Source organism: Bos grunniens, chromosome 3 (assembly GCF_055505025.1).
Source record: "Bos grunniens cultivar Pamir isolate PY7600 chromosome 3, Bosgru_T2T1.0, whole genome shotgun sequence".
NCBI lineage: Eukaryota > Metazoa > Chordata > Mammalia > Artiodactyla > Bovidae > Bos > Bos grunniens.
Window position 1 is genome coordinate 25,124,710 of NC_141167.1, and position 23,988 is coordinate 25,148,697.

Consider the following 23,988-nt stretch of genomic DNA (forward strand, 5'->3'; position numbering starts at 1 on the left):
CCAATCCCTCCCAGCATCACAGTCTTTTCCAATGAGTCAACTCTTCACATGAGGTGGCCAAAGTACTGGAGTTTCAGCTTTAGCATCATTCCTTCCAAAGAAATCCCAGGGCTGATCTCCTTCAGAATGGACTGGCTGGATCTCCTTGCAGTCCATGGGACTCTCAAGAGTCTTCTCCAACACCACAGTTCAAAAGCATCAGTTCTTCCGTGCTCAGCTTTTTCACAGTTCAACTCTCACATCCATACATGACTACTGGAAAAACCATAACCTTGACTAGACAGACCTTTGTTGGCAAAGTAATGTCTCTGCTTTTCAAAATGCTATCTAGGTTGGTCATAACTTTCCTTCCAAGGAGTAAGAATCTTTCAATTTCATGGCTTCAATCACCATCTACAGTGATTTTGGAGCCCCCCCAAATAAAGTCTGACACTGTTTCCACTGTTTCCCTATCTATTTCCTATGAAGTGATGGGACCAGATGCCATGATCTTCGTTTTCTGAATGTTGAGCTTTAGGCCAACTTTTTCACTCTCCTCCTTCACTTTCATCAAGAGGCTTTTTAGTTCCTCTTCACTTTCTGCCATAAGGGTGGTGTCATCTGCATATCTGAGGTTATTGATATTTCTCCCTGCAATCTTGTTTCCAGCTTGTGCTTCTTCCAGCCCAGCGTTTCTCATGATATACTCTGCATAGAAGTTAAATAAGCAGGGTGACAATATACAGCCTTGACGTACTCCTTTTCCTATTTGGAACCAGTCTGTTGTTCCATGTCCAATTCTAACTGTTGCTTCCTGACCTGCATATAGGTTTCTCAAGAGGCAGGTCAGATGATGGTCTGGTATTCCCATCTCTTGAAGAATTTTCCACCAAACATGATACAATGGTATTAAGTGAGTAATAGTCACAATGTAAAAGGTGTTTACCAGTTTTCATAGTCAATAGCTAGACAAAAGATAAAAGTAATTACAATTGCAAGCCATAATGGGAACAGGATTAATTTAACAATATAAAATAAATACACACAATCTGAGGGAGTCAAGCAGAGTGATGTGGTAAGTGGGAAGTCCAAATATGTACATGTTTTCATCCATCCAGGCAGACTATGTCTTTTGGTTCCTGCATTTAATCCATTAACATTCAAGGTAATTATTAATCTGTATTATTGTATTACTGCTTTCTTAACTGTTTTGGGTTTATTTTCTGTAGGTCTTTTCCTTGTCTTGTGTTTCCTGCCTAAAGAAGTTCCTTTAACATCTATTATAAAGCTGGTTTAATGGCGCTGAATTCTCTTAACTTTTGCTTGTCTGGTAAGGTTTTGATTCAGTCTCCTGTGGGGTCACTGCTCCTCTCCTCTGGGTCTTGGTGCATGAAAATTTTGTTTGTGCCCTCTAAGACTTGAGTCTCTGTTTCCCTCAGTCCTCTAGAAGGCCTATAAGCAAATATTGCTGGCTGTCAAGGCCAGATTCCCTGGGAATTCCCAGTCCCTTTGCCGGATCCCCAGGCTGGGAAACCTGACGTGAGGTTCAGAATAATAGCGTGAGAAGTTCTTTGGTATTATTGTTCTCCAGTCTGTGGGTCACCCACCCAGCAAGTATGGTATTCAATTTTATTGTGATTACACCCCGCCTACCATCTCACTGAGGCTTCTTCTTTGCCATTGGATGTGGGGTATCTTTTTTGGGTGGGTTCCAGTGTCCTCTTGTTGATGGTTGTTCAACAGCTAGTTGCAATTTTGGTGCTCTCATAGGTGGAGATGAGTGCAAGTCCTTCTACTCTGCCATCTTGAACCAGAAGCAAATATTATTCTTAACAGTGAACATCTGAAAGCATTTCCTCTAAGATCAGGAACTAGACAAGGATACCCTCTCTTGCCACTCATATTCAACATAATTTGGAAAGTCCTAGCCACAACAATCAGAGAAGAAAAAGAAATAAAAGGAATACAAATTGGAAAAGAAGAAGTAAAACTGTCACTGTTTGCAGAGACATATTATACACAGAATATCCTAAAGATGCTACTAGAAAACTACTAGAGCTAATCAATGAATAAAGTCAAATTAAGACACAGAAATCTCTTGCTTTCCTATATACTAACAGTGAAAGATCAGTAAGAGAAACCAAGGAAATGATCCCATTTACCATGACAACAAAAAGAATAAAATACCTAGGAATGAACCTACCTAAGGAGGCAAAGGACTTGTACTCAGCAAACTATAAGATACTAATGAAAGAAATCAAAGATGACACTGATAGATATACCATGTTCTTGGACTGGAAGAATCAACATTGTGAAAATGACTTTACTACCCAAAGGAAGCTATAGATTTAATGCAATCCTTATCAAATTACCAGTGGCATTATTCACAGAATTAGAACAAAAAATTTTACAATTTCTATGGAAGTACTAAAGACCCTGAACAGCAAAGATGGTTTTGAGAAAGAAAAACACAACTGAAGGGATCAGACTCCCTGACTTCAGACTATACTACAAAGCTAAAGTCATCAAAACACTATGGTACTGGAACAAAAACAGAAATATGAATGAGTGATTTTTAAAATTAATAACATAGTCCACAGCATAGTGATTTCTTCTGCAAAGTCTGACATAGAGATTAATATCTTCAAATGAATGATTTCTAAACTTCTTAAAAAAGGCAAGTATATTCTTTAAAAAAAAAAAAAAGGCAAGTAAACTATAACTGTTGGCAGATTGTTTTTCCCATTCCTTTACAACAAACCTCAGGTATTTTTCCATAACATTGTTGTAAGTTTTTATTTAGGAATTTCCAATCCTACATAAAAATTTTTATTCTTATATAAAATTCTAGGCATCTTTGCATTTGCTTGCTTTGTTTTCCTTCAATTGACATGTACGTATATTATTTTGAAAGTTTATTTAGAGTCAAATATTCACAATCAATATTTCTCAAAAATATATGACAAATAAAAACTTCTCCCTTTACAGTTTGAAAAAAAAAGAAAAATTTCTCTGAACCCATTAAATAAATGGGATATGTAAAAAGTAAAAATTATCATATTCCCATATGATAAAAACCATTAATGAATTATCACAAGCTTTCATAGTTGAGATAATTTTTTATAATCAAAAAAATCAAATTCTGTTAAGAATGAAAATTTTTCTTAAATCAATACTAAAACTAACACTTGCTCCATTGGTGAAATTTAACAATCAATAAAAATATTCTGAAACTCAGAAGACTGTGCTGTTCTTAAATGACTCAAAGATAAAGCTATGATTTTGTTAAGAATATGTATTAAAGTATTGGCATCCTTCTAACTGAATGCTATAGTTCTCTAGTATCTCTCCTTGAAAATGACCCTGAGCCAAGATACTGAAAGTGAAAGTGAAGGTCGCTCAGTCATGTCCAACTTTTTGCAACCCTGTGGACTGGACTGTACAGAATTCTCTAGGCCAGAATAACAAAGTGGGTAGTCTTTCCCTTTTCCAGGGGATCTTCCCAACCCAGGGATCGAACCCAGGTCTCCCACATTGAAGGTTGATTCTTTACCAGCTGAGCCACCAGGGAAGCCCAAGAATACTAGAGATGGTAGCCTATCCCTTCTCCAGGGGATCTTCCCAAACCAGGAATCGAACCAGAGTCTCCTGCATTGCAGGTGGATTCTTTACCAGCTGAGCTACCAGGGAAGCCCAAGATACTGAAACTGAAGCCAAATGCAACATTCATAGATCTCAGAAATACAGATATTATCAGAGTTCCTTAGAAGAAATAAGCATATAAACATCATGGAAACAAAAGGTGTTTTCTGTTCCAAAACTTTTGGGATTTTTCATAAAGCTCAGCACAATGATGTTACAAAAGATAAAAACATGACAAAAAATAACCTGAAGTTTTAAAAATTTTTTCTTAAAAAGGATAAAATTATATCAGTCCACAGTCCCTCTTCTATAATTCCAAAATCCTTAAGTCTCTAAAAATAGTAATTTTTGTTCACAACTTTAGTGCCAAAACTAATCTGCTAGTAAAACTTAAATTGATGTGAAGCTATTCATAACTTTAATTCAGTTAGTGTGAATATGATTAATGTGTTTGATTATAGGGCACTCTCCCATACTTCACTGGAAGTGTTCTGTAACAAACAGTACATAAGAAATGCATAGGTACATAAGCCATTACATAAGACAATACTGCCTTTCCATAACAAAAAATAATCTGAATTCTGAAATATATTTGCATGCAAAGCTGCCCTATAAGAAACTGTAGACCTGGATTTCCTCTTCTTTTAAAGGTGATTTTACTAGTAAGTCTTTAGGAAAAGGCACACACACACATACATGTACGCCCACCAACTAAGCTATCACTTCTTTGAGGGTATAAACATTCTGCACTTTCCATACACTATCTCTGCCACCTGAAAAGTAGGTGTTACTATCCCAAATTTACAAATAAGGAAACTAAAGTCAAAAAAACTTAAATATTTTGCCCAACTATTAAAAAAATATAGAAAACATTATTCTCATTTCTAAGGGTTTTTAAAATTTCAAGATTCTGTCTATAGATAATTTCAGATAATGCAAAGCTGCTTTTAAAAAAAGACCCACTTTGTTCACAGAAAAAGTGATCAAGGTTCAGGTCACTTTAACAGACTGCATAACTCTAAAATTTTTGCTCTACATGGGCCTCCAAAAAAAAAAAAACCAACAAACTTGGCAATAAAAGAAAACCAATTATTTTATCAGGTACTTAGAACAAAAGCTTTCTTAAGGATAGCTAGAAAGGCAGAAGATTCTGAGAAACTGAAGTAGGTACAATCTAGCCTGAGACTAACCTTTAGTTAGCAATAACTATCTTTGTAGAGTTCAGTTCAGTTCAGTAGCTCAGTCGTTTCCGACTCTTTTCAACCCCATGAATCGCAGCACGCCAGGCCTCCCTGTCCATCACCAACTCCCAGAGTTCACTCAGACTCACGTCCATCGGGTCAGTGATGCCATCCAGCCAACTCATCCTCTGTCGTCCCCTTCTCCTCCTGCCCCCAATCCCTCCCAGCATCAGAGTCTTTTCCAATGAATCAACTCTTTGCATGAGGTGGCCAAAGTACTAGAGTTTCAGCTTTAGCATCATTCCTTCCAAAGAAATCCCAGGGCTGATCTCCTTTAGAATGGACTGGTTGGATCTCCTTGCAGTCCAAGGGACTCTCAAGAGTCTTCTCCAACACCACAGTTCAAAAGCATCAATTCTTCAGCGCTCAGCCTTCTTCACAGTCCAACTCTCACATCCATATATGACCACAGGAAAAACCATAGCCTTGACTAGACGGACCTTTGTTGGCAAAGTAATGTCTGTGCTTTTCAATATGCTATCTAGGTTGGTCATAACTTTCCTTCCAAGGAGTAAGCGTCTTTTAATTTCATGGCTGCAGTCACCTTCTGCACTGATTTTGGAGCCCCCCCAAATAAAGTCTGACACTGTTTCCACTGTTTCCCCATCTATTTCCCATGAAGTGATGGGACCAGATGCCATGATCTTCATTTTCTGAATGTTGAGCTTTAAGCCAACTTTCTCACTCTCCACTTTCACTTTCATCAAGAGGCTTTTGAGTTCCTCTTCACTTTCTGCCATAAGGGTGGTGTCATCTGCATATCTGAGGTTATTGATATTTCTCCTGGCAATCTTGATTCCAGCTTGTATTTCTTCCAGTCCAGCGTTTCTCATGATGTACTCTGCATAGAAGTTAAATAAGCAGGGTGACAATATACAGCCTTGACGTACTTCTTTCCTGTTTGGAACCAGTCTGTTGTTCCATGTCCAGTTCTAACTGTTGCTTCTTGACCTGCATATAGGTTTCTCAAGAGGCAGGTCAGGTGGTCTGGTATTCCCATCTCTTTCAGGATTTTCCACAGTTTATTGTGATCCACACAGTCAAAGGCTTTGGCATAGTCAAGAAAGCAGAAATAGATGTTTTTCTGGAACTCTCTTGCTTTTTCCATGATCCTGCAGATGTTGGCAATTTGATCTCTGGTTCTTCTGCCTTTTATAAAACCAGCTTGAACATCAGGAAGTTCATGGTTCACATATTGCTGAAGCCTGGCTTGGAGAATTTTGAGCATTACTTTACTAGCATGTGAGATGAGTGCAATTGTGCGGTAGTTTGAGCATTCTTTGGCATTGCCTTCCTTTGGGATTGGAATGAAAACTGACCTTTTCCAGTTCTGTGGCCACTGCTGAGGTTTCCAAATTTGCTGGCATATTGAGTGCAGCACTTTCACAGCATCATCTTTCAGGATTTGAAATAGCTCAACTGGAATTCCATCACCTCCACTAGCTTTGTTCGTAGTGGTGCTTTCTAAGGGCCACTTGACTTCACATTCCAGGATGTCTGGCTCTAGGTCAGTGATCACACCATCATGATTATCTAGGTCATGAAGATCTTTTTTGTACAGTTCTTCTGTGTCTTCTTGCCACCTCTTCTTAATATCTTCTGCTTCTGTTAGGTCCATACCATTTCTGTCCTTTATCGAGCCCATCTTTGCATGATATGTTCCCTTGGTATCTCTAATTTTCTTGAAGTGATCTCTAGTCTTTCCCATTCTGTTGTTTTCCTCCATTTCTTTGCATTGATTGCTGAAGAAGGCTTTCTTATCCTTTCTTGCTATTCTTTGGAACTCTGCATTCAGATGCTTATATCTTTCCTTTTCTCCTTTGCTTTTCGCTTCTCTTCTTTTCACAACTATTTGTAAGGCCTCCCCAGACAGCCATTTTGCTTTTTTGCATTTCTTTTCCATGAGGATGGTCTTGATCCTTGTCTCCTGTACAATGTCACGAACCTCATTCCATAGTTCATCAGGCACTCTATCTATTAGATCTAGGCCCTTAAATCTATTTCTCACTTCCACTGTATAATCACAAGGGATTTGATTTAGGTCATACCTGAATGGTCTAGTGGTTTTCCCTACTTTCTTCAATTTGAGTCTGAATTTGGCAATAAGGAGTTCATGATCTGAGCCAAAGTCAGCTCCTGGTCTTGTTTTTGCTGACTGTATAGAGCTTCTCCATCTTTGGCTGCAAAGAATATAATCAATCTGATTTCGATGTTATTAATAGTCAAATTTTTGGATAGGAAGAAAAATTCTAAACAATGTCCTTATTTTAAAGTATAATATTTACAAGAAGAAAATTCCTTCTGGAAATCTGACCATCTTATAGAACTGGGTGTGTACTTAGTCCCTCGATCACATTCTACTCTTTGCAGCCCCGTGGACTATAGCCTGCTAGACGGATTCTCTAGGCAAGAATAATGGAGTGCATAGTGATGGATTTTCCCAACCCAGGGACTGAATCAGTCTCCTGCATTGCAGACAGTCTTTACTGTCTGAGCCACCAAGGAACCCCTTTATGGAGATACCCGCATGCTTTAAAAAAGTATGTATCTCTTCTCTCTTTCAGGAAATTCCTCAAAATTCACCTCATACAGAGACTTCTCCCACCATACACAGTTTAGCTAACAATTCTATATTTTCCAAAACCTGATGTCTGCCTTTATTCTGATAGAAAATCAATTGTGCTAATGAAGAAAAATGAAATGTCTCATACCAATCACTGTATGTTTAAAGCATGTTTTTATTTGTAAAGTACATCAGTTCAGTTCAGATAAGTTCAGTCACTCAGTCGTGTCCGACTCTTTGCGACCCCATGGACTGCAGCATGCCAGGGCTCCCTGTCCATCACCAACTCCCGGAGTTTACTCAAACTCATGTCCATTGACTCGGTGATGCCACCAACCATCTCATCCTCTATCATCCCCTTCTCCTCCTGCCTTCAATCTTTGCCAGCATCAGAGTCTTTTCAAATGAATCAGCTCTTTGCATCAGGTGGCAAAAGTATTGGAGTTTCAGCTTCAACATCAGTCCTTCCAAAGAACACCCAGGACTGATCTCTTTTAGGATGGACTGGTTGGATCTCCTTGCAGTCCAAGGGACTCTCAAGAGGCTTCTCCAACACCACAGTTCAAAAGCATCAATTCTTCAGCTCTCAGCTTTCTTTATAGTCCAGCTCTCACATCCATACACGACTACTGGTGAAACCATAGCCTTGACTAGACGGACCTTTGTTGACAAAGTAATGTCTCTGCTTTTTAATATGATGTCTAGGTTGGTCATAAATTTTCTTCCAAGGAGTAAGTGTCTTTTAATTTCATGGCTTCAATCACCATCTGCAGTGATTTTGGAGCCCAAAAAAATAAAATCTGACACTGTTTCCATTGTTTCTCCATCTATTTGCCATGAAGTGATGGGACCAGATGCCATGATCTTTTTTTTCTGAATGTTGAGCTTTAAGCTAACATTTTCACTCTCCTCTTTCACTTTCATCACAAGGCTCTTTAGTTCTTCTTAAATTTCTGCTGTAAGAGTGGTGTCATCTGCATATCTGAGGTTATTGATATTTCTCCTGGCAATCTTATTCCAGCTTGTGCTTCTTCCAGCCCAGCGTTTCTCATGATGTACTCTGCATAGAAGTTAAATAAGCAGGGTGACAATATACAGCCTTAATGTACTCCTTTCCCAATTTGGAACAAGTCCGTTGCTCCATGTCCAGTTCTAACTGTTGCTTCTTGACCTGATACAGATTTCTCAAAAGGCAGGTCAGGTGGTCTGGGTTTCCCATCTCTTTCAGAATTTTCCACAGTTTGTTGTGATCCACACAGTCAAAGGCTTTGGCATAGTCAATAAAGCAGAAATAGATGTTTTTCTGGAACTCTCTTGCTTTTTTGATGATCCAACAGATGTTAGCAATTTGATCTCTGGTCTTCTGCCTTTTCTAAAACCAGGTTGAACATCAGGAAGTTCATGGTTCATGTATTGCTGAAGCCTGGCTTGGAGAATTTTGAGCATTACTTTGCTAGTGTGTGAGATGAGTGCAATTGTGCGGTAGTTTGAGCATTCTTTGGCATTGCCTTTCTTTGGGATTGGAATGAAAACTGACCTTTTCCAGTTCTGTGGCCACTGCTGAGGTTTCCAAATTTGCTGGCACAGTGAGTGCAGCACTTTCACAGCATCATCTTTTAGGATTTGAAATAGCTCAACTGGAATTCCATCACCTCCACTAGCTTTGTTCATAGTGATGCTTCCTAAGGCCACTTGACTTCACATTCCAGGATGTCTGGCTCTAGGTCAGTGATCACACCATCGTGATTATCTGGGTCGTGAAGACCTTTCTTGTACAGTTCTTCTGTGTCTTCTTGCCACCTCTTCTTAATATCTTCTGCTTCTGTTAGGTCCATACCATTTCTGTCCTTTATCGAGCCCATCTTTGCATGAAATGTTCCCTTGGTACTTCTACTTGAAGAGATCTCTAGTCTTTCCCATTCTATTGTTTTCCTCTATTTCTTTGCACTGATCATTGAGGAAGGCTTTCTTATCTCTCCTTGCTATTCTTTGGAACTCTGCATTCAAATGGGTATATCTTTCCTTTTCTCCTTTACTTTTGGCTTCTCTTCTTTTCACAGCTATTTGTAAGGCCTCCTCAGACAGCCATGTTGCTTTTTTGCATTTCTTTTTCTTGGGAATGGTCTTGATCCCTGTCTCCTATACAATGTCAGGAACCTCCATCCATAGTTCATCAGGCACTCTGTCTATCAGATCTAGTCCCTTAAATCTATTTTTCACTTCCACTGTATATGTACAGTACATACATATATATGTATGTGTGTGTGTATATATATATATATATATAAAACATCTGAGTTTTTTTATTCAAACTTCAACAGAATTAAGTAAATACCATTTGCTGCACTCTCTCTACCAAAAACAACTATACTGCAAATATCACCCACATTTTACAGACAAGGAAACTTTAAGATCAGAAATTTTGAATCTGAGGTCTGCATCTAATAAGTTACAGAAACATGATTTATACAAGGATTTGAGCCCCAGTTCTTTCCACTTCACTTTGTTAATGTATGCTTAGCTTGGAATGTTTTCTGTAGGGAAGGAATTTTCGTCATAGCTATTATTTCATCAGTATGCAATATGTTGCAACACAAACAGAAGGCCAAGTAATGAATCCAGATAATGTCAAAAATAGCCAAAAAACTATAATCGTACATTAATTATTTGCAGATTGAGCAAGTTGTTTAACTTCTCTGTGCCAAAACTTCTTCACATATTAAATAAAGATAATACTTTAGAGTGTAGTTATGATGTTGAAGTAGATTAAAACATTTAAAGTACTTAGTACAATGTCTCGCACATAAACACTGCATGAATGTCAGCTACTGCTCTTGAGATGAGAAATCACCAGATATACATATTTTGTACCAGGTGTCTCCAGAGATCAATAGCTGGATACCCAATTCAAAAACAATCAATCCTACACTTGCTTGTGATCTACAATATGGTCTAGTGGGAAAAGGTAATGTGTGTCAATTTGATTCTCTCCCAGGAGTCTGACTTAAGAAACAAAGATTGAGCCAGTTATTAGTGATTTATAAGTTAGTTTGGCTCATACCTTCATCAGTTTCCTCTTATCAGGGACATGTATGGATGTGAGAGTTGGACCATAAAGAAGGCTGAGCACCAAAGAATTGTTGCTTCTGAACTGTGGTGTTGGACAAGACTCTTGAGAGTCCCTTGGACTGCACGGAAATCAAATCAGTTAATCCTAAAGGAAATCAACCCCGAATATTCATTGGAAGGACTGATGCTGAAGCTGAAAATCTAATCCTTTGGCCACCTGATGAGAAGAGCTAACTCAGAAAAGATGATGATGCTGGGAAAGACTGAAGGCAGGAGGAAAAGGGGATAACAGAAGACAAGATGGTTGAATGGCACCACCGACTCAATGGACATGAATTGGAGCAAGCTTCGGGAGATGGTGAAGGATGGGGAAGCCTGGCATGCTTCAGTCGAAGGGGTCACAAAGAGTCAGACACGACTGAGTGACTGAACAACAACGACAACAATGATGCTAAATATGCTCTAAATCTAGCTCTTCAGTCTTCCTTTTTATATCACTTGGCAGCATTCAAGCTGTTGAACATGCCACAAACATTTTTTGCCTGTCCTCTTTAATCTATCTCTTTAGAATGCACTGAAGTACTGGAACTGCTCAACACTTCATCCCAAGCTGCTTCTCTTTACACTCTTTACACTCCCTTTAGGCAATTTCATCCACACTCGTGGTTTCACTAATTAACTCCATGCTACCCCAGACTTTTATTGTATATTCAACTGCCTTGCCAATCTCTCCACTTATTGGATAACTCAAAGATATCTCAGATTCCATTTGTCCAAAACCAAACACATGATCTTCCCTCTCAAACCCAGCCGAGATCCCTTTCAGGACTCCCTATCTCCATAATGGCATCACCAACTATTCAGCTGCACAAACTAAAAAATTAGAAGTACACTTTGATACATCCTTCCCCTACATTCCCATCTTTCACTAAGTCCTATTAATTTTGCCTTTTAAGCATTTCTCAATCCCTTCCCTCCATTTTTGGATTTTTGACCAAAATTCTTATCCTAGCCTTTAAGGCCCTGAAAGATCTGCTTCAGCTTACCTCTTTTGTCTTCCTATTGCCCTAAGTACAGCCACACTTGTCTCCTTTCAGTTCCTTAAATATAATACATCATGCTTCCTCCTACCTTAGGGTATTTGCACATGGTTTCCCTCTGCCTGGGCCACTCTTTGCCCATCTCTTCATTTATTCAATCTCTATTATATCTCAACTAAAATTTCACTTCCTCAGAGAAACTCCTTGAACATCTAGACAATATCAGGTCATTTAGTCACTAATTTAAAAAATATTTATTAATAACTACACAAGGTATGGTTCTAGGAATATGGAATTAATAAACACAAGACAGACCCTTGCCTTCATGGATCCTACATTCTAGAGGAATGAGACAGTAAGCAATAAAAATACTAAATAGATTAAATTATATGTGTGAAGGCAGTAAATCTATGGGAGGAAAGAAAAGAAAAAAGAATAAGGTAAGAGAATCACAAGTAGGGAGTTTTCAGTGCTTTATTTGATGCCTAGAGAATAGTTGGCACTCAAACATGTGTTGGGTGGAGTATGAAAAAGAGAATGAGCATGTTCAAGTTGAGGGAGCTTAAACTATAAAATAAGTAGAGGAATTACTTGGTGCAAGAACAGAGATGCCATGAAAGAAAGACAAACCATGCAGGTCTTATGAGGAAATGGTCTCTTAAATCATTCTTGATGGCTTTTTACAGATTCCAGTTTCAGTCACTGCATGGTCTTAGCATAACCACAACCTCCCTCCCCTACCCCCAGAGGGCTGGATAATTCAAGTGGGTCACTCTTATAACCAAAATACCCCATCAGGACACATATACAAAATTATGGATACCACTCTATCACCCACCACCACACATTTCACCAAAGCCACTGATTTTCTATACACAGAGAGAGAGAGACAGACAGACAGACACACACACACACACACACACACACACACACACACACAGCTATCACTTTGATGCTCCAGTTCTTCAGTTCCCAATCCCTCTTAGGGACAAACCCTCTCCCACATACACAGGACTGTAAAAGCTCTTTCTCTCTTCTATGACCCAAAGCTTAGGTCATTATCTCTCCAAGCCAGCCAAATTTACAAGGCAGTCCCCTCAGGAACAGAATCCTAGGTCTCTTTGCCTGTTAGTCTCCTTGCACTTTAAAGACTAGCTTCCACCCACATAAAAGTGAATGTGCATCCCTTTGTGATTCTGAATGACCTTCAAGATTACTGATCCCATACACACCCACACTCAGGCTCCAGCCTCCTTTGGTAGGGTTTTGAAGGGCTGGGTGTCCCCTCAAGCCTCTTGTCCTCTTAAGGACTCATATGAGGATTTGCATACTTTCTCTGTGACAGGGTGACCCTCAGTCACTACACTTCCCTGAAGTACAAATACTCATATATCCCTTCCATGGCACTGCCTGAAACTAAAGTAACACTCCTCCTACTTAATCTGCCTCCTCAGAATCAGAGTCCCTCTCCCTTTAGAGGACCCTCCCATAGTCCACAGGATTGTGTTCAACCCCTCCTGTGACACAGCCTACCCCCTACAATCAGCCCCTATCACAGGTGCCCCTCCGGAGGGGCGTCGTCTTCCCTGGGGTCCCAGCCCTTTCTCAGCCAGTGTTCACTCCAAAGAGTGCACACACTCTCATACACTCCTGCGACGCCTCGACTGCGTGGCCTCTGCCCCGACACTCAGAGGGGTGTGCTCCTCCCTTGACCCTTGATCCCGAGGTCATAACCTCACCGCGCAAACACAGAGGGTGCCTCTTCAGGAGTAGCGCCAGGCCCAAGTCCCCTGTCCCCTGGGGCCCAGGACAGCGCCGTGCTGCCTCAGCGCTTCCACCTGATCGACCGCCCCCACAGACCTGCCTCAGGCGCCGTCTGGCTCCGCTCCGCCATTTTTTGTTGTCGTTCCGCCTCTGAGCCCACGCGAAAATTGCGGGGCAGTGGGGAGCGGGCGATGGGATCCGCCGGCTGACAGGAGCTCCCTCAGGAAGACGCTGCGCGACGGTTGCCAGGGCAACGGGCAGCCGGCGTGTAGACGGCCGGCGCGTGGCGCGTGGCAGGAGGGCGGGGTGGGAGCAAGCGTGCGTCCGAGGCCCCGCCCCCTCGGAATGATACCTTCCTTGGCGGGGTTTCTGCCCAGCTGGGACTCCGCGGCGCTTTTTCCTTGCAACCCGGCCACCGCATCCTGACAACTGAGCATGCTCGACCGCCGCTGAAATGCCGGGGACCTGGTCCGCTGGGGTCGCGCTCTCATGCCGCGCAAGCAGGTGCACGTGCTGACTGAAGAGCTGAATGGCCTGGCTTTGCTGTGGTTAGTGCTCAACTTTGAGAGTTGGGGACAGATTTCTCAATTTCCCAGCGCTTCTCCCTACCGTGTGCCTGGCCCTGATCAAGGTGCTGAATAACTTGTATCTTCAACTGGAATGCCCTGAGAATAATTATGTGCCCATCCCACCCCAAACACGTGAAGTACTAACGAGGTGGCCTCCTCGCCTCTCTACGTCAGCATTAGCCCCCAACTGTAGCAAAGGCTTCACTTTCCTCAGTTTCGCTAGTCTTATTTAGTCTTTTTTGGAGGGTAAATCGTGTCGGTCTCTTGAGATCATGGACGGTAGCCCGCCAGGCCCCTCTGTCCTTGGAATTTCCCAGGCAAGAATACTGGAATGAGTTGCCATTTCCTTCTCCAGGGATCTTCCTGACTCAGGAATGGAACCTGTGTCTCCTGCATTGACAGGCAGATTCTTTACCACTGAGCCACCTGGGAAGCTTAGTCTACCTCTCAGAATAACCTAGGGTGCTCATTTCCATTTCTGCTAATTGTCACTACCTTCTAAGACCAAACTAGAACCTTATTCTTAATTGAACTGCTCTGTCCCCCGATCGGAGAAGGCAATGGCACCCCACTCTAGTACCCTTGCCTGGACAATACCATGGATGGAGTAGCCTAGTAGGCTGCAGTCCCATGGGGTCGCGAAGAGTCGGACACGACTGAGTGACTTCACTTTCACTTTTCACTTTCATGCATTGGAGAAGGAAATGGCAACCCGCTCCAGTGTTCTTGCCTGGAGAATCCCAGGGACGGGGGAGCCTGGTGGGCTGCCGTCTATGGGGTCACACAGAGTCGGACACAACTGAAGCGACTTAGCAGTCCCCCCACAGTCACCTGTGCATTCGTGTCCGAATGTCTGAACATTTACAATGCATCATGCATTGTTTACTTCTCTTTTCCTCTCTTGACAGTGAGCTCCCTTAAGCCTAGGGTCAGGTATTTATCTTTGCATACTCCATAATACAGCATTGTGCTTGAGGCAAAGGAAGTGTTAAGTAAATGTTTATGGAATGAAAAGTTTCTAAATTCATGCCTGCACATCCTTACCTGTTCTATTGAGCACTTAATTTTTTACCAAATACCTTGCTAGGTAGGTCCCTAGTCCTCCAGAGGCTCGCAAAGAAAGGGAAAGAGATAATGAATTTGATGGAGGTTAACTAGTCTTACAAGTGCTACTGGATCAGAGGGATGGAAATCTAACTTGGGGGAGAGGGGGAGGGGATGGCTAATCAGTGAAGACTGCAAAGGGAAGTGGATACCCTAGCTGAGTCTTGAGGAATGACTAACTGCAAGCCAGGGAAGGGAGAGGAATAGTGTGCCAGGTGGAGGGAGCAGCACGTATCCAGGCACAGAGGGTGGGATCACTGTTTGAAACTGCAAGAAGTCCAGTACTGCCTGGGTACAAACCACACAGGGTGAAGTGTTGTGTCTAAAGAAGTTCTTGTACAGTTAAGTAATTTCTTCTTTTGGGTTCCCAAAAAGCAGAGCCTGAAGCAAGGATTTGAGTGCTAGTAATTTTGGGGGGAGGTAAGACTATGAAACAGAAATGAGGTATAGACAGTGAAAGAGGGAAGGGGAAAAAAAAAAAAAAAACAAGAAAAATGTGTTATTTAGGTAATTGCTTTGGTAGAAACTAGGCTTAACCTCACTGGAGACCCTCTGAAGAACCTAATATTAATAGAATGTGCCTCAACATTGTCCCACAAAGAACAAGGGTCATTTACCTCAATTTCCACCCCATTGGTTGAGGGTTAGGACCTTGAACTCTTTCACATTTCCTGGTTACACTGGTCCAGTGCAAAGCTGCCTTCTTAAGGCAGAAAAGCAGGACTAGAACACTTTGGGGTGGTTTGCTGGCAACAAGCATGGAACTGTCCATTCACCCGCACTGAATCAAAGATAAGGTGTGGACACCACAAGAATCTTCTGTAGAAAATTACATAAAAATACCCATCAGAAAATACCCCTCACATTCCAGCAATTTGAAATTCACAAGTCATGTCAATACAACCATCAAGATGAAAATACACAAGTTTTCATATATCAATCCTAATGACTGAGTAGTAAAGGCTGTAAGGCTGTAAGAATTTCAGTGTGGGAGGGCTGAGGGACAAACGTGTTTCATTAAATATTGTGTGTGTGTGTGTGTGTGTGTGTGTGTGTGTGCTCAGTCACTCGGTTGTGTCTGACTCTTTGTGATCCCATGGACTGTAACCCGCCAGGCACGCCTCTGTCCATGGAATTTTCCAGGCAAGAATACTGGAGCAGGTTGCCATTTCGTACTCCAGGGGATCTTCCTGACCCAGGGATCAAACCTGTCTTCTGCATTGGCAGGCGGATTCTTTACCACTGCACCACCTGAAAAGCCCTCATTAAATACAAAAAGGTGGTAAAAAGGGAGTTTGAAGATCCAGGTTCTACTCAAACTCTGACCTTGTAACTTTATAATCTTGGGCAGATTACTTACATTCATTGAGCCTCAGTTTCCTTTTCCAACAAATTGAGACAGAAGTCCTGCCTGCAATAAAGTATTCGCTAAGTCACAAATGGTGTAATAGATTACAATGCATTTGGCAAGTATAAATTTAGTAAATAAAGGATCTAAGATGTTTTAGAACAATTCACTTACACATACATCCCTTGATTTTTTTCTGCTGAGGCAGACTCTGTGCAAGTGCTAGAGATGAAGAGGGGAATATAGGAGCTCACTGTCCAGAAGGGTAAGAGATTTAATCAGTAATTACAACTCAACACAGGCAATGGCACCCCACTCCAGTACTCTTGCCTGGAAAATCCATGGACAGAGGAGCCTGGTAGGCTGCAGTCCATGGGGTCGCTAAGAGTCGGACACGACTGAGCGACTTCACTTTCACTTTTCTCTTTCATGCATTGGAGAAAGAAATAGCAACCCACTCCAGTGTTCTTGCCTGGAGAATCCCAGGGACAGCGGAGCCTGGTGAGCTGCCGTCTATGGGGATCGCCCATAGTCGGACACGACTGAAGCGACTTAGCATAGCATAGCATAGCATACAACCCAACGTGATCAGTGTTCTGATAGAAAAAAGCATGGGAGATTGTGGGAGCCCAGAGGAAGAGGGCACAAACCAGTGTGGGAGAGAGGGTATCAGTGAAGGGAGATTCAAGGAAAGTTTTCTGAAGGAGAGAGTGTCTGATCTGATCTGACTCTTCAAGGGCAAGTACCAGTAAGGTGGGCAAAGAATACAGGGATACAGAGAGAAAGGATGATCGAGGCAACAGGAACTTCATGGACAAAGCAAAGGATAGTGTATCTGAAGCGCCAGGAAGATTAGAGCCAGAAAAATCAAAAGACTGTGTAGTAAATAATCTACACAAATGTATGAAGCACATAGAAGATTCTCATCAACAGGCAATCCAGGGCTTCCCTGGTGGCTTAGTGGTAAAGAATCCACTTGCCATTGCAGGAAACACAGATTCTATCCTTGGCCCGGGAAGATCCCACATGCCATGAAACAACTAAGCCTACATGCTGCGATTACTGCGCCTGTGCTCTAGAGCCCAGGAACCACAACTACTGAAGCCCACGTGCTCTAGAGCCTGTGCTCTGCAACAGGAGAAGCCGTTGCAGTGAGATGCCCACACACCACAAATAGAGAGTAGCCCCCACTCACTGCAACGAGAGAAAAGCCCAAGCAAACAAAGAAGATCCAACACAGCCAAAAAATAATGTAAATAAATAAAATTATTTTTAAATGATAATCTGAAAAGTCAACCAACATGTTTCTATGGAACTAAACTGTTCAATTTAAATTTTAAATAAAATGTAAAAACCAATTATTTGGTCAGACTGTCCACATGTCCAGTGCTCAATAGCCACATGTGGTTAGTAGCAACTATGCTAGACAGCATACGTAGAATATTTCTATCACTGCCGAAAATTCTACTGGACAGCACTGCTAGATAAATGCCAACTGAGCAGAGGGGATGGAATGCCTGGGAAGATCTGCACTGGCGGGATCAGGTTTAGTTCTCCTGTGTATCAGCTCCTCTTCAGAAAGGAGTGCATTCCTTCTGGAGTTCTCAGAGTCTTCCCTTTTTTATGTGAAATAGCATAGCCTGGGACACAGGATAGAAATGCCCCCCACCTGGGTCACGATAGTTAAGTTTTACCAGGCTACCATTCAGAGTGTCCCTGGGAGATCTGCTGTCCTCAAAGATCTCCTACAGATTCTGCCTCCACAGACAGACACCCACCTACCACAAAGCCAATGTGACTTTCTTCAGAAAAATATTCTCTGTTTAGCATTCACCCACTCCCCCCTGTAAACACTTATTAAAATGACACCTACTCTGTGCCTGGCACTGAGTTAGATGCTGTGTGGAATGAGAGAAATATTCAAGTTATAATTACACTTCTCACATGCACAAACTCATTTAATTCTCACTGTAAAATTGACATTAATGTTATCATCCTATACAGAAGATGAAACTAGGATTCAGAGAATTTAAGTGACTTACACAAAATCACAGTCAGAAAATTGCAAGCTCAAGGAAGACTTGAATGGTGCTAAGAAATTCACCTATGTTATATTATTATCAAAAATTCATGCTTTTAATGTTTATAATCTAATTAAGAAGAAAAGATTTTAAAAGCTCCAGTTAACTTGTAGAGTTCAGGTGAAGAAAGGAAGTCCACTCTGGGTTGCTTCATAGGTTACCACAACTGTCAACTAAAAAAAGTGTGCAACATGAGAGTTGCGATTTAAGTTTTACTTGGGGCAAAATGAGGACTGCAGCCCAGAAGACAGCACCTCAGATAGCTCTGAGAGACTGCTCCAAGGAGCTAGGGGGAAAGGACATTGTGTATGTGACTGAGAGACTGCTCCAAGGAGCTAGGGGGAAAGGACATTGTGTATGTGATTTTGGTGAAGGGGAGGCTACATACAATCAAGCGCATATTTTTCCAAAAGGTTTCTACTAGTCTCGTGAAGCTTCTGCTAGTCACAAGAAACGGTCATCACCACGAGGGATTTTGGTGCTTTTCTAGATATGAAGAGATATAAGAATTGGGTTCATAAAATCAGCTCTGGAGAATATCTTTCTGAAGACCTGTCCTGCCAGTTTTCCAGAAGCACAGAGTGCCTCATTTCTGCTCTCCACCATGAACTTCTTCAGGGGCTGTTGAATGTCAGCAGCTGTAGCAGCACATGATTTAATCCTTGTAGAGGTAGATGGCAAGCACTCATGGCAAGTGCCAGTTTGTGGTTGACACACGAAAATCCAGTCTACAATTTTGAAAAAATGTGGTAAAAACAGTGATACAGGAATGATCAGAAAAATATAGGAGCATCAAAGAGAGATACTTTTGACAAGCATCAGGGACGGATTTTTGGATGAAATGATCTTTGAGCTGAGTATTAAGGATGAGATGGGGTCAGCCAGATGGAGTGTAGGGTAGAGAGAAGAGAAATGAAAATACTTTTTAATCAAACTTGTCATTTGTATTTCTACTTTGCTTATGTTGGTTTTAAAAATATTTCCAACGTTTTCTTATTTGGTTCTTGAGATTAAATTTTAAAAAGAATTGTGCTATGCTAAGGCTATAAAAGAATTAGTTAAGGATTTTTTCTTAACATGAATTAAGTGTTTAAAAGTTAGAACATGACTGAACTCAACAGAAAGGAAAATTATCTGATGTTGAAAGGAAGAGAGAAATCAATGATGCAGTCATTTATCCTTATAATTTACTCTACCCAGACTGCTCTTTTTTCCAGATATCTACCTGACTCACTTCATTCTGGTCTTATCTCAGATGACATTATTGGAGAGGTGTTTCCCTACAATACTACTTAAAATGTACTTCTTAGACATTTCATAGTTTTTAGTACTGTGAATGGTATCTTATGTTCTATAATTTTTTATAATTGCTTTGTTTGCTGCTCAGGTAGACAAATGCTATTGATTTCTTAAGTTAATAATAGAATTGTGAAATTCAGTGAACTCTCATATCTAACATTTGTTGACTGTTTTCATATTTTTTAAACTATAAGAAAAATCAATAGCAAAACCAGAGTTGTCTGTACCCTTCCTACTCTTTTAACATATTTCATTTTCTCTATTATTATTTTACCAGAGTCTCTAGTATTGTGTTTAAAAACTGGGATTCTTGTCTTTTCCTGACATTAAAAGAGCTGCATCTAAAGTTTTTCCATTAAATGTAACTTTGACTCAAATCTTTGTCAAACTAAGGAATTTTTCAAAGAGTTTTAAGTTACACATTCCCAGGTGGCGCTAGTGGTAAAGAATCCAGCTGCCAATGCCAGAGACATAAGAGACCAGAGTTCAATGCTGGATCGGAGAGATCCCCTGGAAAAGGAAATGGCAACCCACTCCAGTATTCTTGCCTGGAGAATCCCATGGACAGAGGAACCTGGCAGGGTCCAGTCCATAGCGTCATGAGTCAGACATGACTGAAGTGACTTAGCACACAGCACATTGAATTTTAGGTTTGTCATAGATTTTCTTCCAAGGAGCAAGAGTCTTTTAGTTTCAGGGCCATAGTCACCATCCGCAGTGATTTTGGAGCCCCAAAAATAAAATCTGTCACTCTTTCCAGTTTCTCCCCATCTATTTGTCTTGAAGTGATGGGACCAGATGCCACGATCTCAGTTTTTTGAATGCTGAGTTTTTGTTTTGTTTTATTTATTTTTTAATTGAAGAATAATTGCTTTACAGAATTTTGTTGGTTTCTGTCAAACATCAACATGTATCAGCCATGGTATACAAACGTTGAGTTTTAAGCTAGCTTTTTCATTCTCCTCTTTTACCTTTATCAAGAGGCTCTTTAGTTCCTCTTCACTTTCTGCCATTAAACTGATATCATCTGCATATTTGAAGTTGTTGATATCTCTCCCAACAATCTTGATTCCAGCTTGCAAGTCATCCAGCCCAGTATTTCACATGATGTATTCTGCAATATAAGTTAAATAAGCAGGGTGACAATATACAGCCTTGACGTACTTCTTAAAAAGCAGAGACATCACTTGGCACACAAAGATCCATATAGTCAAAGCTATGGTTTGTCCAGTAGACATGGACAGATGTGAGAATTGGACCATAAAGAAGGCAGAGTGCCAAAGAACTGATGCTTTGAACTGTGATACTGGAAAAGACTCTTGAGAGTCCCTTGGACAGCAAAGAGATCAAACCAGTCAATCCCAAAGGAAATCAACCCTGAATATTCATTGGAAGGACTGATGCTGAAGCTGAAGCAGCAACACTTTGGCCAGTTGATGCAAAACACCAACTCATTGGAAAAGACCCTGATGCTGGGAAAGACTGAGGGCAAGAAGAAAAGAGGACAACAGAGGATGAGATGGTTAGAGGGCATCACTGACTCAATGGACGTGAGTTTCAGCAAACTCTGGGAGACAGTGAAGGACACAAACTTGGTGTGCTGAGGTTTATGGGGTCACAAAGAATTGGACATGCCTTAGTGACTGAACAACAACATCGCATTTTAAACCAAAAACCTTATTTTGCAACTGCTAAGATAATCATGTGTTTTTTTCTCTTTTAATGTAGTAAAATTAATTTATAGATTTTCTGATGTTAAGATATTTTTGCATTTTTGGATTAAATATTATTTGATCACAGATTGTTTTTTAAATGCATTGGTGGATTCAATTAACTATTTTAGTTTTAAAATGTTTACAAATACGCTAGAAATAAAATGGGTCATCTGAGCCTAGAGAATTTCGGAGGGGAAATTTTTTGTTATCATTTCTGAGTTTTAATGGTTATTATTTTGTATCTTTCTGGACCCAACTTTGAAATTTATATTTTCCAGAAATCCATCAATTTTATTATGTTTTAAATTTTCATATTTTAATTGTTAAGATCTCTCTTGTGTCTATTTATATTTTTTATTATGAATGGTATATATTTCCATCTTTTCTTGATTCACATTACCAAAAATATATTTCTCTTACTGATCTTTTCAAAACTTTTAATTTTATGAAGCTCCCACCCTCCCTCTCTCTATCCCCTCTCACTCTCGCTCTCCTTACTTTTTTTTTCTCTCTCACACAGGATTAGATTAAGATACAAATTACAGGAAAACTCAAAATGCCAATGGCTTACACAAGACAAAATATGCCTTCTTTCTTAAGTGTAAAACATCTTGAGCTAATTCAAGGTTGTTATGTTTCTCTAGGTGTCAGGGATCAAACTATATGTATCTTGGTGTTGTACCTTGCATGGTTTCCATTTCAGTCCAAGATGACTACTGGACTTCCAGTCATTAAAGTTGTATTTTTAGCTAGCAAGAAGGAGAAATGTTTTTTAAAAACACATTCCATAACTTGCACATATAATTCTGCATATATCCCACTGAGCTGAATTTGCTCATAGAAACACTCATAGCTGAAGAAATAAGTCTCTATTATGGGCAGTTATATACTCAGAGCAGGAAAGGATACATAATTGGAGGGGCACAGTGAAAAATTTCAAAGACAAATTTTTCAAAAACTGTATGTGAGACAGCAAGAGACACAGATGTATAAAACACCGTTAAGAATTTCAAGATGGCAAGGTGAAAGCATCAGACTAATCTTGGAGCACTGTACTGTGTGTGACTGCACAGGTCACATGCCCATGAAACTGATCTTGCCCCAGGGTTCTCTATTTAACGAAGAAAAGGAGGAGAAACACTTAGAGACAGCTGGAAGTCTATGCCCCCATTATTTAATTTAATCATTTCTGCCTTTTCCCCCCTTTGTGATTCTTTGGGACTTTCCAGGTGTCTCAGTGGTAAAGAATCTGCCATGAGTCAGGTGGATTCCCTGGAAGAGGAAATGGCAACCCACTCCAGTATTCTTCCTGGAAAATCCCATAACCAGAGGAGCCTGGAGGGCTATAGTCCATGGGGTCAAAAGAGCTGGACAGAACTGAGCACACATGCAGGCATGCATGGCTCTTGGGTATACTCTTCCTGATTTGAACATTTAGCTAATTGCTGTATTTCCTAAAAAAAAAAAAAAAGGGTATGTATTTCCTTCCATGTACTTAGATAGGTATCATTACTGTTGCCATTTTATAAAGCATAAGAATAAGCACGAGAAGATGAATAACATGATCAAGTTCAAAGAGTTTATTGGCAACGTAATTGGGATATGAACCCAACCAACTTATCTGGATTCCATGGTTTCAACTAGTGCATCATGCATACATCTTAATTGTACCTGTCACTTGAGTTGCAACTTATTTTCATGTATCTTCCTTTCCAGTTGTGGGTATATAAGTAAATTAAAAATGTGCCCAACAATTATTCCATTTAAGGACACACACTTGGGTGATAAAACCATAAAGAAGCATATAGAAGTGATTGTGTGTCCTTGGTAAGTCTTGATTGTCTCCAAGAAATATAAGTACCACATATACATACACACACACACACACACACACACACACACACACACACACCCTCCATGAGGTGTGATTATTTCTTGTGTGAACTAAAGAGGAAATCAGTAATGATATCTTTCTGTTAGGGATAGGCAATGACTGAGAAGAGCAGAAGCTAAGGGAAAACTGACACAAATCAGGCATATATCAACAAAACATCATAGGACAAATTGTTCTCCTTCAGAGAGAGAAGTAGAAATTCAAAAGAAGGGAATGAGATCACAGGCTTCAGAGATTTGGAAGAAGATGGGACAATCCAGAGGGATGGTACAGGGAGGGAGGAGGGAGGAGGGTTCAGGATGGGGAACACGTGTATACCTGTGGCAGATTCATGTTGATATATGGCAAAACCAATACAATATTGTAAAGTTAAAAAAAAAAAAAAAGTCAAGGGAATGCCCTTGGCAGTCCAGTGGTTAGGACTCAGCACTTTCACTGCAGTGGTCTGGGTTCAATCCCTGCTTGGGGAACTAAGATTCTGCAAGCCACACAGAGAGGAAAAAAAAAGAAAATCAAACAAGACTTTGAACAAATGTTATCATAAGGAAGTCCAAGCAGATGTATTAATATGCGGGCTTTGGGGAGAAGTCCAGTTGTGTAACTAAAACTCATGATCTGGAGTTAGACTTCCTGGGCTCAATACCTGGTTCTTCCACTTACTGTTTGTGTTTGAATAGCAC

General features: G+C 40.6%; 1 protein-coding gene across 8 annotated transcripts in view; it reads right to left on the reverse strand.

The window, feature by feature from the left end:
• The window catches only part of LOC147375312 (BEN domain-containing protein 5), a 1,469,512-nt gene extending 1,455,984 nt beyond the window's left edge, over window positions 1-13,528 (reverse strand). For all 8 annotated transcript variants that reach the window (XM_086387400.1, XM_086387368.1, XM_086387358.1 and 5 more), the window contains exon 1: window positions 13,395-13,528. In XM_086387400.1, the coding sequence (XP_086243526.1) occupies window positions 13,395-13,428 (34 nt within the window). In that variant the 5' untranslated portion in view covers window positions 13,429-13,528. The remainder of the gene's footprint in view (window positions 1-13,394) is intronic.
• Window positions 13,529-23,988: the final 10,460 nt, after the last annotated feature.